This window comes from Theropithecus gelada, chromosome 19 (genome assembly GCF_003255815.1).
Source record: "Theropithecus gelada isolate Dixy chromosome 19, Tgel_1.0, whole genome shotgun sequence".
Taxonomy (NCBI): Eukaryota; Metazoa; Chordata; class Mammalia; order Primates; family Cercopithecidae; genus Theropithecus; species Theropithecus gelada.
The window spans coordinates 28596792-28610009 of record NC_037687.1 but is presented as its reverse complement, the minus strand read 5'-3'; the positions used below and the strand labels follow the sequence as shown (position 1 = coordinate 28610009).

At 50.0% G+C, this 13218-nt stretch overlaps 1 protein-coding gene across 3 annotated transcripts; it reads left to right on the top strand.

The window, feature by feature from the left end:
* Nucleotides 1-917: 917 nt before the first annotated feature.
* Nucleotides 918-13111, top strand: HAS1 (hyaluronan synthase 1). Of its 3 annotated transcripts, none has more exons than XM_025368118.1 (5): nt 918-979; nt 5045-5749; nt 8740-8965; nt 9544-9676; nt 12114-13111. In XM_025368118.1, exons 1-5 carry the CDS (start codon nt 971-973, stop codon nt 12787-12789), a joined length of 1749 nt encoding a protein of 582 aa, XP_025223903.1. In that variant the 5' UTR covers nt 918-970; the 3' UTR covers nt 12790-13111. The 3 variants fall into 3 exon arrangements, with proteins under 3 accessions (XP_025223903.1, XP_025223902.1, XP_025223901.1); XM_025368117.1 differs by having other exon boundaries at nt 5042-5749; XM_025368116.1 differs by lacking the exon at nt 918-979 and having other exon boundaries at nt 5004-5749.
* The last annotated feature ends 107 nt before the right edge of the window (nt 13112-13218 follow it).

The window sequence follows — 13218 nt, the reverse complement described above, 5'->3', positions numbered from 1 at the left end:
CTGACAGACCCCGGCTGGATCCCCAGGGGCAGCTGACCGACAACTCTCTGTGTTCATCCCTGAGTCCCTGGGGATACACACCCCAGTGCTCCAGCCCTCCACCCCAGGCCCTGGTGCACACACGCAGACCCACGTCAGTTAGGCACCGAATAGACGTTCACTCACAGCTCCGATTCCAGGCAGCCGTGCCTTGGGCCAGCGCACACACAGGCACACCCACAGCACGCACGTGTGTGTGTTTCGTTCCATGTACCAGTTGCTGAGACATGTCCCTGGGGGGCTCAACCCAGAGATGGATTCTGGGGACAGGAGAGGCGGCTGCGGGAGAGGCAGGGTGGGGGTGACTGGGGAAAGTGAGAAGGGGGAGGTAGGGAGAGCTTTAAAGTAAGAAGAGAAACAAATGAGGGTGACAGGAGGCAAGAGAAGTGGAGAGGAAGAAAGGGATGGAGAGAAAGACAGAAACTTGGAGAAATGTGGTAATGGGGAGAGAGAGAAGGGTACCAAGAAAGAGATGAGGATAAATAGTGGATTGGGGAGAAAGAAAGGGACGGAGGGAAATACAGGGATAGGGGATGAGGGGAACCCCCAAAATGCAAGCAAGGTGGAAGAGAAAAATCACGGGAGACAAGGGACAAGAGTGGGGAGGAAGAGAGAAGAAGACATAGAGGAGACAGGCTGGGAGAGGAGGGGGAACGATGGCAGAGAGGACTAGAGGAGGGGCGCGGGTAGACATGGGGGCCTGGGAAGGGAGGCCCGTCTGGCTGAGCGGGGTGGGAGTAATAGCGGGAAGCGGGTGGAGCTGCCCAGCCGTGACCTCAGAGCCCCTGGCCCAGCTTAGCCTGACTGACGTCAGCACTTGCTCCCGCCCCCGCTGTGCTGGTCTTCAAATGACTCCCCTGCAGCTCTCTGGCCACAGAGAGGCTGGGAGAGCAAGCAGGAGAGAAGAGAGTGCCCGGCCAGACCCACTGCGATGACACAGGTTGTGTGTGTGTGTGTGTGTGTGTATACAGCCATGTGGGGGAAACTACTGCCATATGTGTGACCAGGAGTGTTGGGGAACTGTGTGCACATGATTTCATGTGTGTATCCATGTGCGTGACAGTGACCATATGTGTGTAGGGGACATTGAGCATGTGAGGCTGAGTGTGCAGGTCTGTGTATACATTGCCCTGTGTGGGCGACCATCCCAAGTACATGTAGGTGAGATGTGCCATGTCTGTATTTCTGTATCTGTGTATCTTGCTATAAATTTGTGTATGTCTATGGTCCCTGGGAGGCAGACAGAAAGAGGGAGTGAGACAGTGAGCAAGTGAAAGAGACTGAGTAAGAAAGAGAGTTGGATTTGCCTGTGGCACATGGGAATGGATTTCTGTTTCACGCGTTCAATAGCTATTAAGTTGAACCAAATGAAATCACCGATACTGAGCCACTCAAAACTTGGAAGAACAGCAATTTCATCTGGTTCAGTATCAGCTTGACAGTCACCTACTATTTCTCTTGAAATCTTCCCTGTGTGTCCCATTGCCCCAGACTCTCAGTTGGGGCTCTGTGTGTTTGTGGCCACGTGGGCATCCCCTTGCCGGTGTTGCTTTTTCCTGCCAAGGGGTGTGTGCCTGCAGGTTCACCTGTGTGGCCGTCAGTGGGGGTCACGGGGTCGCTGTGTTTGGCCTAAGTGGGTGTCTGGGGTCATCCTGTAGAACACAAGTAATTTCATTCTGTGTGTCACTCATCACGTGTGAGTTCACGTGTGGGGGGTGTGTCTACACGTGTGTTCATCTGTGTTTCTAGAATCAACTCTCTGGATCCCTAGCATGAATTGGGCCATCCTTAGGAACTCAGGCAAGGCCAGGTTTGAGGCAAAGGAAGAGACAAGGGGGATTCGAGAAGAAAGAATAATGTTTAATGTTGAGAGTTTAAAAGCTGCACCTCAGCTTTGTCCTCTAGAAATGTAACAAAAACCACAATATCTAATTTAAAATGTTCTTGTGGCCACATTTCAAAAAGTAAAAACAAACAGGTGAAGTTAATTTTAATAATATATTTTTATTTAACCCAGTGTGTCAGGGGCCAGCACATTTTTTTTGATAAAGGGCCCAATAGTAAATATTTGAGGCTCTTGGGGGTCATCTGGTCTCTTTTGAAAGTACTCAACTTCCATGTTGTAAATGGAGAATCAGCCACAGATGATGTATAACCAATGAATGCGGTTGTGTGCAAATAAAGCTTCCTTTAAGGACACTGAAATTTGAATTTCATATTTTTCATGCTCCACAAACTATTATTATTCTTTTGGCTTTTAAAAACCATCTAAAAATATCAAAAAAAATTCTTAGCCTGCAGGCTGTAGCAGGTCTTAGCATGCCAACCCCTGCTACATATGAGATATGATAATTTCAATATGTAATCAATACATAAATGTTAATGAGCTATTTCACTTTCTTTTCCCCAGACTTGGGCTTCAAAATCCAGTGTGTTTATTGCGCTTCTCACTTAGATGCTACCTTTTCATTGGAAATACCTAATCTGTGTTTAGATTTTATAAAATTTACAGTTACAAAAGGAGCATCATAGATGCAACTTGTTCCAAACATATTTAAAAGTTTTCTAATAACTGAATCAAGTAAGAGTTTTTAAAATTTAAATGAATTAAAATTAAAGTAAAATTTTAAACTCAGTTCCTCGGTGATACTGGCTGCATTTCAAGTGCTTGGTAGATACATGTAGCTGGTGACACCTGTATTGGACACAAAGATCTATATCTTAATGACGCATTTAAATAACCCACAGTAAGCCTATGAGGCAGGAACTGGTGGCGTAGGAGGCAGTTTAGTGTAGAGGGGATGCCAGAGCCAGACTGCCTGAGTTTTATTTCTAACACTGCTTATTACCTGAGTGACCTTGGGTAAAAGTATTTGCCTCTCAGTGTCTCAGTTTCCTCATCTGTAACAGAAGACAGTAGAGGTACCTGCTCTATAAGGTTGTTGTAGAGACCGGGTGCAGTAGCTCACGCCTATAATCCCAGCACTTTAGGGGGCCAAGGCAGGAGGATCGCTCGAGCCTGGGAGTTCAAGACTAGCCTGAGCAACACAGCAAGATCCTGTCTCAATTATTGTTGTTATTATTATTATTATTATTATTATTATTTTGAGATGTAGTCTTGCACTGTCACCCAGGCTGAAGTGCAGTGGCACCGTCTTAGCTCACTGTAACCTCCACCTCAGGGGTTCAAGCAATTCTCCTGCCTTAGCCTCCTGAGTAGCTGGGACTACAGTCATGCGCCACCAAGCCTGGCTAATTTTTGTATTTTGGTTTCACCATGTTAGCCAGGCTAATCTTGAACTCCTGACCTCAGGTGATCCACCTGCCTCGGCCTCCCAAACTGCTGGGATTTCAGGTGTGAGCCACAGTGTCCGGCCCCCTGTCTCAATTTTAAAAAACTATATATATATATAAAGGTTGCTGTACAGTAGTGTCTGGCACACAGAAAGTACTCTTTCCTCTGATTCTGGGCTCTTCCAGCAACATTTACTGGGGCACCTGTTCTGCTGGGGAGCTGGGCAGTGGAAAAGCAGAACAAGGCTATGCCTCTGGAAAGTCAGAAAGAAGAGTCCTCCACCGTGGGCTGCTGACCCTGTGCAAGTCACTCCTTCTGGCCAATCAGTCCTCAGTTTGGCCACCTGTATGGTGGCAGCGAGCACTATCTGTCCCCCAGGGCTCTGCCGAGGGCTAAAGGTTGAGGTTTAGCAATTCAATTCCTAAGGTTCAAATCCAGTCTCCTCTGCTTTCCAGGGATGACCTTGGGCAGGATGCTGAACCTCTGTGTGACTCAGCTGCCTCATCTGTAGAATGGGGATAATAATAACAGTACCTACCTTATAGCGCTGTTGTAAGGATTAAAATAAATTCGTTTATCTTAAAGGCTTAGAGCAGGGACTGGTACATAGCATTTTGGTTTTTGAGTACATGTTATTATTACTGTCTCAACCCTAAGAAACCTTTGATTGGAAGATAAATCCTCATTGTATGTGCCACTAAGAAAGAGGAGGGAAACGCCCTGGTAATTAAATTGTGACACTCCATTGCATGCAATCATCCTCATGGATTTAAGAGATTTCAAAACGTGGAAAAAAATTGTATTGGAAGGAACAAAATCAGGCTGGGCTTGGTGGCTCATGCCTGTATTCATAGTACTTTGGGAGACTGGGGCCTGGGCAGCATAGTGAGACTCCTCCTCTAAATTTTTTTTTTTTTTAATTAGTAAGGCATTGTGACTCCAGCCTTGTGGTCCTAGCTACTTGGGAGGCTGAGGTGAGAGGATCACCAGAGCCTAGAAGTTAGAAGCTACAGTGAGCTGTGATGCTGCCACTGCACCCCAGCCTGGGCGACAGAGCAAGACGCTGTCTATAAAAATAAATAAATAATAATGAAAAGAAGGAATCTAATCAGCATGAAGCCTAGATAGCTATTTGCCCCAATTATTTTCGTTAATGAAAATGATTCTGGGTCCGGTGAGGTAGCTCATCCCTGTAATCCCAGCACTTAGGGAGGTCGGGGCAGCCATGTCACTTGAGTCCAGGGGTTCCAGACCAGCCTAGGTAATGTAGGGAGACCCCCGTGTCTACCAAAAATTTAAAAATTAGCCAGGAGTTGTGGCACACGCTTTGTAGTCCCAGCTATTAGGGAGGCTGAGGTGGGAGGCTGAGGTAGGAGTCTGAGCCTGAGTTTGGGAAGCTGAGGCTGAAGTAGGCCCAGACTGTGCCACTAGGCTGGAATGAGACCCTGTCTCAAAAGAAAAACAAAAAAAAACACACATACACAAAAGGAGAGAGAGAGAGAAAGGGAGAGCGAGAGCAAGAGAGAGAGAGAGAGAGAGAGAGACAGAGAAGGAAGGAAGGAGGAAGGGAGAGAGGGAGGAAAGGGAAGGGGAAGGGAGGGGAGGGGAAGGGGAAAGGAAGGAGGGAAGCAAGGAAGGGATTTTGTAATCTTCTCTCAGAGGAGGCCCTCGGGACTCATGCCCCTTCCTTTCCACTCTCTCTCCCAGCAGGACACGCCCAAGCCCACTCCTGCAGCCCGCCGCTGCTCCGGCCTGGCCCGGAGGGTGCTGACCATCGCCTTCGCCCTGCTCATCCTGGGCCTCATGACCTGGGCCTACGCCGCCGGGGTGCCGCTGGCCTCCGATCGCTACGGCCTCCTGGCCTTCGGCCTCTACGGGGCCTTCCTCTCGGCGCACCTGTTGGCGCAGAGCCTCTTCGCGTACCTGGAGCATCGGCGGGTGGCGGCGGCGGCGCGGCGCGCGGCTGCACGGGGGCGCCTGGATGCAGCCACCGCGCGCAGCGTGGCGCTGACCATTTCCGCCTACCAGGAGGACCCCGCGTACCTGCGCCAGTGCCTGGTGTCCGCCCGCGCCCTGCTGTACCCGCGCGCGCGGCTGCGCGTCCTCATGGTGGTGGACGGCAACCGCCCCGAGGACCTCTACATGGTAGACATGTTCCGCGAGGTCTTCGCCGACGAGGACCCCGCCACGTACGTGTGGGACGGCAACTACCACCAGCCCTGGGAACCCGCGGCGGTGGGCGCGGTGGGCGCCGGAGCCTACCGGGAGGTGGAGGCGGAGGATCCCGGGCGGCTGGCGGTGGAGGCGCTGGTGAGGACTCGCAGGTGCGTGTGCGTGGCGCAGCGCTGGGGCGGCAAGCGCGAGGTCATGTACACCGCCTTCAAGGCGCTCGGAGACTCGGTGGACTACGTGCAGGTGAGTAGAGGCGCCCTCAGCCCACTCGTGACTCGAACACCCGGATCCCACTTTCCTGGGGTCTTTCCTTCAGTGTACAGATTTGAATGACTCTCTCCCTTTCTTTATTCATTCATCTATGCAGTGGAAAGATTCTTTCCTTCACTCATCCATCCATCCGTCCATCTATCCCTTTATCCAATATGGAGATCATTCGTTCATTTCTTCGTTCATTTACCCATTCAATGTAGAGGCATTCTTTCCTTTCTTCATTCACCTACGCATTCCAGGAAGAGACAATTTCATTTATTCTTGACTCATCCATTCATGTATCCATCCATTCAATAGATTCATTCGTTCATTCATCCATTCATCCAATGATTCAGTTATCCATCCATTCAATGTAAAATTAAGTCTTTCTAGCCGGGCACTTTGGGAGGCTGAGGTGGGCGGATCACCTGAGCTCAGGAGTTCTAGACTAGCTTGGCCAACATGGTGAAACCCTGTCTCTACTGAAAATACAAAAATTAACTGGGCGTGGTGGCGAGTGCCTGTAATCCCAGCTACTCGGGAGGCTGAGGCAGGAGAATCTCTTGAACTGGGAGGTGGAGCTTGCAGTGAGCTGAGATCGTGCCATTGCACTGCAGCCTGGGCGACAAGAGCAAGACTCCATCTAAAAAATAAAATAAGTCCTTCCTTTCTTTATTCAGTGTAGACACTCTCACTCATTCAGTCATCCATCCACCTATCCATGCAATATGGATAATATTCATTCCTTCATTCATTTATACATTCAGTATAGAGTCATTTCTTCCTTTGTTTATCCACCCATTGGAGGCAGATTCTTAATTTCACGCATTCATTCACTCCTCCATTCATTTATCCACTCATTCAATATAGAGATTCATTCATGCATCCATCCATCTATCCACATTTCCATCCATTCAATATAGAATTAAGTTCTTCCTGGCCAGGTGTGGTGGCTCACGCCTGTAATCCCAGCACTTTGGGAGGCTGATCTGAGGTTGGGAGTTCAAGACCAGCCTGACCAACATAGGGAAACCCTGTCTCTACCAAAAATACAAAATTAGCCCAGCGTGGTGGTGCATGCTTGTAATCCCAACTACTTGGGAGGCTGAGGCAGGAGAATCGTTTGAACCTGGGAGGTGGAAGTTGCGGTGAGCCGAGATCACACCATTGCACTCCAGCCTGGGCAACAAGAGCAAAACTCCATCTTAAATAAATAAATAAAAGTTCTTCCTTACTTCATTCAGTGTAGAAATTCTTTTCTTCACTCACTCATTCATACACCCATCTATCCATCCAATATGGAGATCATTTGCTCATTTATTCATTCATTTATCTATTAAATGTGGAGATTTGTTCCCTTTCTTCTTTCCTTCTTCCCTCCTTCCTTTCCCCTCCTTCAGTGTTGAGATTCTTTTGTTCATCCATTCAGCCATCTATCTATGTATTCGATATTCAGATTAATTTCATTTATGTACTCATTCATCCATCCCATTTGGTGTAGCAATCTTTTGAGATGGAGTCTCACTCTGTTGCCCAGGCTGGAGTGCAATGGTTCAATCTCGGTTCACTGCAACCTCCGCCTCCTGGGTTCAAGTGATTCTTCCACCTCAGCCTCCCCAGTAGCTGGTATACAGGCATCTGCCATCATGCCCAGCTAATTCTTGTATTTTTGTAGAGACACGGTTTCACCATGTTGGCTAGGCTGGTCTCAAACTCCTGACCTCAGGTTATCTGCCCACTTTGGCCTCCCAAAGTGCTGGGATTACAGGCATGAGCCACCACAGCCGGCCTGGTGTAGCAATTCTAATGCTTTATATTAGTTTTCCATTGCTGCATAACAAGTTACCATATGTTTGGCAACTTGAACAAAACACATTTATTACCTCATAGTTTCTATGAATCAAGAGTCAGCACAGCTCAGCTGGGTCCTTTTTTTCAGGATATCACCAGGTTGCAGTCAGGGTATTAGCTGGAGCTGGTTGCAATCAGGGTATCAGCTAGAGCTGGTTGCAATCAGGGTATCAGCTAGAGCTGGTTGCAATCAGGGTATCAGCTGGAGCTGGTTGCAATCAGGGTATCAGCTAGAGCTGGGTCTTTTTTAAGTCTTGGGGTTATCTTTCAAGCTTATGTATTTGTTCGTTGGCAGAATTCATTTTCTTTCAGCCACAGAACTCATGGTAGCAGTAGCTTGCCTCTTCAAGGCCAGCAAGGAGACTCTCTGACTTCTAGATCTGCTTTTAAAGGGTTCTCCTGATTAGGTCAGGCCCACCCAGGATAATCTCCTTTTGATTAACTTATAGTCAAGAGATTTGGGGACTTAATTACATTGCAAAACCTATTCAACATTTCCATATTAGGTAATATGATCGTGGCAGTTATATCCCATAACTTCTGCCATATTCTATTGCTTAGTAGCAAGTTGAGGTCTCACTCGCACACCAGAGGAGATGGTATATGTCTCATTGTTCATGTTCATACAAGGATGTGCATCTTGGAGTACATGTTAAACTGTGATTGCACATTGAAAATGACTAAAAAGGCCGGGCACGGTGGCTCAAGCCTGTAATCCCAGCACTTTGGGAGGCCGAGACGGGCGGATCACGAGGTCAGGAGATCGAGACCATCCTGGTTAACACGGTGAAACCCCGTCTCTACTAAAAAATACAAAAAACTAGCCAGCCAGGGTGGCGGACGCCTGTAGTCCCAGCTACTCGGGAGGCGGAGGCAGGAGAATGGCCTGAACCCGGGAGGCGGAGCTTGCAGTGAGCTGAGATCCGGCCACTGCACTCCAGCCTGGGTGACAGCGCGAGACTCCGTCTCAAAAAAAAAAAAAAAAAAAAGAAAATGACTAAAAAAATCTCAAAATTGCATTCAGATCGGTTGCAGAGTGCCCCAGCTGCATTGAACCCCTTGGTGCCCTCCTCTCAAGCATCAGTCCGATGCAGGGGTCTGTGCTGATCCTGTCCCCTTCCACCTCACAGGTCTGTGACTCGGACACAAGGTTGGACCCCATGGCACTGCTGGAGCTCGTGCAGGTCCTGGACGAGGATCCCCGGGTCGGGGCTGTTGGTGGGGACGTGCGGATCCTTAACCCTCTGGACTCCTGGGTCAGCTTCCTAAGCAGCCTGCGATACTGGGTAGCCTTCAATGTGGAGCGGGCTTGTCAGAGCTACTTCCACTGTGTGTCCTGCATCAGCGGTCCTCTAGGTAAGCAGCGGCAGAGATTGGGAGGGCCGTGGATGGGGTGGAAAGGGAGAAGGGAAGCCGGATGGGGCTGAGGATGTGACTGGGGTTGGGGACAAAGATGCAGCCGGGCAGGAACTGGGGATGGGATAAAACTGGAAGTTGGCGGTGAGGATGCTGCTTGGGTTCGAGCTGAGTTTTGTGTGGGGAGTGAGATTGAAGAAACGATATGGATGGGGATTGGGGCTGGGCCTGGGGAAAAAGATGGGATAAGCTTGGAGTCAAAGACAGAGTTGGAGCCAGGTTTGAGGTTGCAGTGGGTTTTGGATGGGGCTGAGAATGGATGTGGGATTGGTGATGAGACTGGGGTGGGCAGGTTTGCAGTCACAGTGGGTATAGTTCAATGACAGGCAAGTTGGAGTGGATATGAGGTTGAGGACAGGATTGGGGCTGGAGTTGGAATTGAAGATAGTGCTGAGATTGAGATTATGATGACTGAGGATGGGGTTGGAACTGGAGATGGGGTTGGGGCTGGAAACAGCATTGGAGTTGATGTTGGTGACAGCAGAGACTGCCACTCTTTCACACCTCCCCTCACCCAGGCCTATATAGGAACAACCTCTTGCAGCAGTTTCTTGAGGCCTGGTACAACCAGAAGTTCCTGGGAACCCACTGTACTTTTGGGGACGACCGGCACCTCACCAACCGCATGCTCAGCATGGGTTATGCTACCAAGTAAGCTGAGGGGACCAGGTGGTCGGGTATGTGTGGAGGCCAATGAGTATCCCAGCATGTGTGCATGCTGAGAGTTCTCCAAATCCAAAGTAACTCACCAGACTGTGGGCTCTATCAAGTGAGACTTTAGAGGAGAGAGGAAGATACCATAATGGGCAGAGGGGCCATTTGCATTGAGCCAATGGACTTTACCAAGTGAGATATTAGGGAAGAGGGGAAGATGCTATAAGGGACAAGGCTGGCATTTGCATTGAACCATGGAATGCAGTGAACTCTACCAAGAGAGGCAAGGTGAGGGTAGAGAATTCCACCTAGAATTGAGTTAGGGTGAGTTGGTTCTGCCATGGAGACTAAGGTAGTGGGGAGTGAAGTAGGAAGGGCAAGAGACAAATGGATAGAGTGGGATCTAACTAGTGAGAGAGCCGTGGAGAAAGAATCAAGTGAGAGAAGAGGAGCACCCGAACTCTAGCAAGTTCTTCAAGAGAAGACAAGTAATTCCACGAGACTCAGGGGAGGATGATCTAGACCAAGTGAAGTTCAGGGAAGAGTGATTTCTGCAAAGTCAGGTCCACTGAAAGACCCAGAGGAAACTTGGGATAATCCAAGGGAATCCATGCATTAATTCACTCAACAAATATTCACTAGGTGCCTAGAATGTTTAAGCTGCGGGGATACAGCAATAGGCAGATAGGACACCAATTGATTACATCAGTAGGGGAGACACACAAGAAGTAAATAAGCAGAACATACAGTATGTTCATGATATGTGTTATGGAGATAAATAATGCCGGGCAGGGGGATGGATAGGAAGTTTTGGGGTGGGGAGTGAAGTGTTAAGTGGAGTGCCTGAAGTAGGATGGGGCTCAAGGCTGAGAACAGTGTGGCTGGAGCATGGAACTGAGGGAGTATTAGGAGAGGAGGATGGAGAGTCAACAAGGGGTCCACTCATGAAAGGCTTATAGGTCTAAGGACTCTGACTAAGATGAGGGAGCCATGGGAGGGTTTTAAGCAGAGAAGTGACATGTTGTAATGGGATCCCTCTGGCAGCTGTTTTGGGTACAGACTGCAGAAGGCAAGGTCGGAAGCAGGGAGGCCACTGAGGATGCCAAGTGACACAGGGGAAGGAAACTGGACACTGTCAAGTAATGCCCACGATTCTAGTCATGTGTGGGCTTGGCTGGAACCTGTGCAGGGATTGATTAACGATGTCTGCCACAAAACAGGAAGGAGGCCTGATGGTTCCCTTGAGAAGTTCCAATACATAGACTACCCTGGGTAGCAACCACGCCCATCTTGCTCCTCACTATAGGGACTGCCAGTAATAGTAAGCATGACAGTATTAGTAATATGTTAGTGATAGTATTAGTAATAGTGTCAGTAACCAACATGATATTAGTAATGGCAATAGTAATGGTATTAGTCATAGTAAAAACAGTAGTAACTAACATTTATTAAGCAAATACTATCTACTGGTCCTAAGCACTTGGCGTTTAATCTTCATTTAATCCTCACAGTATCCTTGTCATATGAGAACCTTTTTTTTTTCAGATGGACTCTTAGGCCGGACGCGGTGGCTCATGCCTATAATCCCAGCATTTTGGGAGGCTGAGGCGGTGTATCACCTGAGGTCAGGAGTTCGAGCCCAGCCTGGCCAACATAGTGAAACCCCGTCCCTACTGAAAATACAAAAAATTAGCTGGGCATGGTGTCGGGCACCTGTAATCCCACCTACTCTGGAGGCTGAGGCAGGAAAATCGCTTGAACCCAGGAGGCGGAGGTTGCAGTGAGCTGACATTGTGCCATTGCACTCCAGCCTGGGCAACAAGAACGAGACTCCATCTTAAAAAAACAAAAAATGATAGTCTTTCTGTGTTGCTCAGGCTCAGGCTGGAGTGCAGGGGCACGATCACAGCTCACCGCAGCCTCAAACTCCTGAGCTCAAGTGATTCTCCCATCTCAGCCTGCGAAATAGCTGGGACTGCAGGCACACATCACCACACCTGGCTATTTTTTTTTTTTTTTTTTTTTGTTAGAGATGGGGTCTCACTATGTTGCCTAGGCTGGTCTCGAACTCTTAGCCTCAAGTGATCCCCCCACCTTAGCCTCCCATAGTGCTGGGATTACAGGCATGAGCCATTGCATCCTGCCCATTGGTGCTTATTTATTTATTTGCTTATTTAGTAGAGATGGGGTCTTGTTATGTTGCCCAGGCTGGTCTTGAACTCCTTATGCCTCAACCTCCCAAAGTGCCGGGATTACAGGCGTGAGTCACCGTGCCCGACCTATCAACCCTATTCTACACATGAGAATACTGAGGCCTAGAGGGGTTCAGAAACTCGCCCCCAGTGGCCATCCACAGTGGTCACTTCTGCCTCCAGAATCCTGCCCAGGCCCCAGGGAGCATGCGATGATGTCCTTATTCCTCGCGCCCATGCAGGTACACCTCCAGGTCTCGCTGCTACTCAGAGACACCTTCGTCCTTCCTGCGCTGGCTGAGTCAGCAGACTCGCTGGTCCAAGTCGTACTTCCGTGAATGGCTGTACAACGCGCTCTGGTGGCACCGGCATCACGCCTGGATGACCTACGAGGCGGTGGTCTCGGGCCTGTTCCCCTTCTTCGTGGCGGCCACGGTGCTGCGTCTGTTCTATGCGGGCCGCCCGTGGGCGCTGCTGTGGGTGCTGCTATGCGTGCAGGGCGTGGCACTGGCCAAGGCGGCCTTTGCGGCCTGGCTGCGGGGCTGCCTGCGTATGGTGCTGCTGTCACTCTACGCGCCCCTCTACATGTGTGGCCTCCTGCCCGCCAAGTTCCTGGCGCTGGTCACCATGAACCAGAGTGGCTGGGGCACCTCGGGCCGGCGGAAGCTGGCCGCTAATTACGTCCCTCTGCTGCCCCTGGCGCTCTGGGCGCTGCTGCTGCTTGGGGGCCTGGTCCGCAGTGTGGCACACGAGGCCAGGGCCGACTGGAGCGGCCCTTCCCGCGCAGCGGAGGCCTACCACTTAGCCGCGGGGGCCGGCGCCTACGTGGGCTACTGGGTGGTCATGTTGACGCTGTACTGGGTGTGCGTGCGGAGGCTTTGCCGGCGGCGGACCGGGGGCTACCGTGTCCAGGTGTGAGTTCCAGCCACGCGGAAGCCGCCTCAAGGGTCTTCAGGGGAGGCCAGAGGAGACCTGCAGGGCCCCCGAGCCACGAACTTGCTGGGTGGTTCTCTGGGCCTCAGTTTCCCTCCTCTGCAAAACGAGGGGGTCAGCAGCCCAAGATTCTTCAGTCTGGACTCTATTGGGACTGGGACTTCTGGGTCTCTAGGGAGGGGTATTTATTGGTCAGGGTGTGGGATTTGAGGAGCGGAGGGGAAAGGGTCCTGCTTTCTCCTCGTTCTTATTTAATCTCCATTTCTACTGTGTGATCAGGATGTAATAAAGAATTTTATTTATTTTCCCTGAGTCTCCTCCTTTTTTGAGAACTAAGGGGACTGGATGAGTGAGAATTGGGGACGCTGGGCTCAGTGCTGGGTGCTAGCCGTTTGAACCTGGACAAGACACTCT

What these genes read in the sequence shown, in the direction of transcription:
- HAS1 (XM_025368116.1), top strand. Translation starts at nt 5,012, where the DNA reads ATGCCCCTTCCTTTCCACTCTCTCTCCCAGCAGGACACGCCCAAGCCC. An exon ending in ACTCGGTGGACTACGTGCAG is followed by an intron (nt 5,750 to 8,739) that starts GTGAGTAGAGGC and finishes TCCACCTCACAG; the next exon opens with GTCTGTGACTCGGACACAAG. An exon ending in AGCATGGGTTATGCTACCAA is followed by an intron (nt 9,677 to 12,113) that starts GTAAGCTGAGGG and finishes GCGCCCATGCAG; the next exon opens with GTACACCTCCAGGTCTCGCT.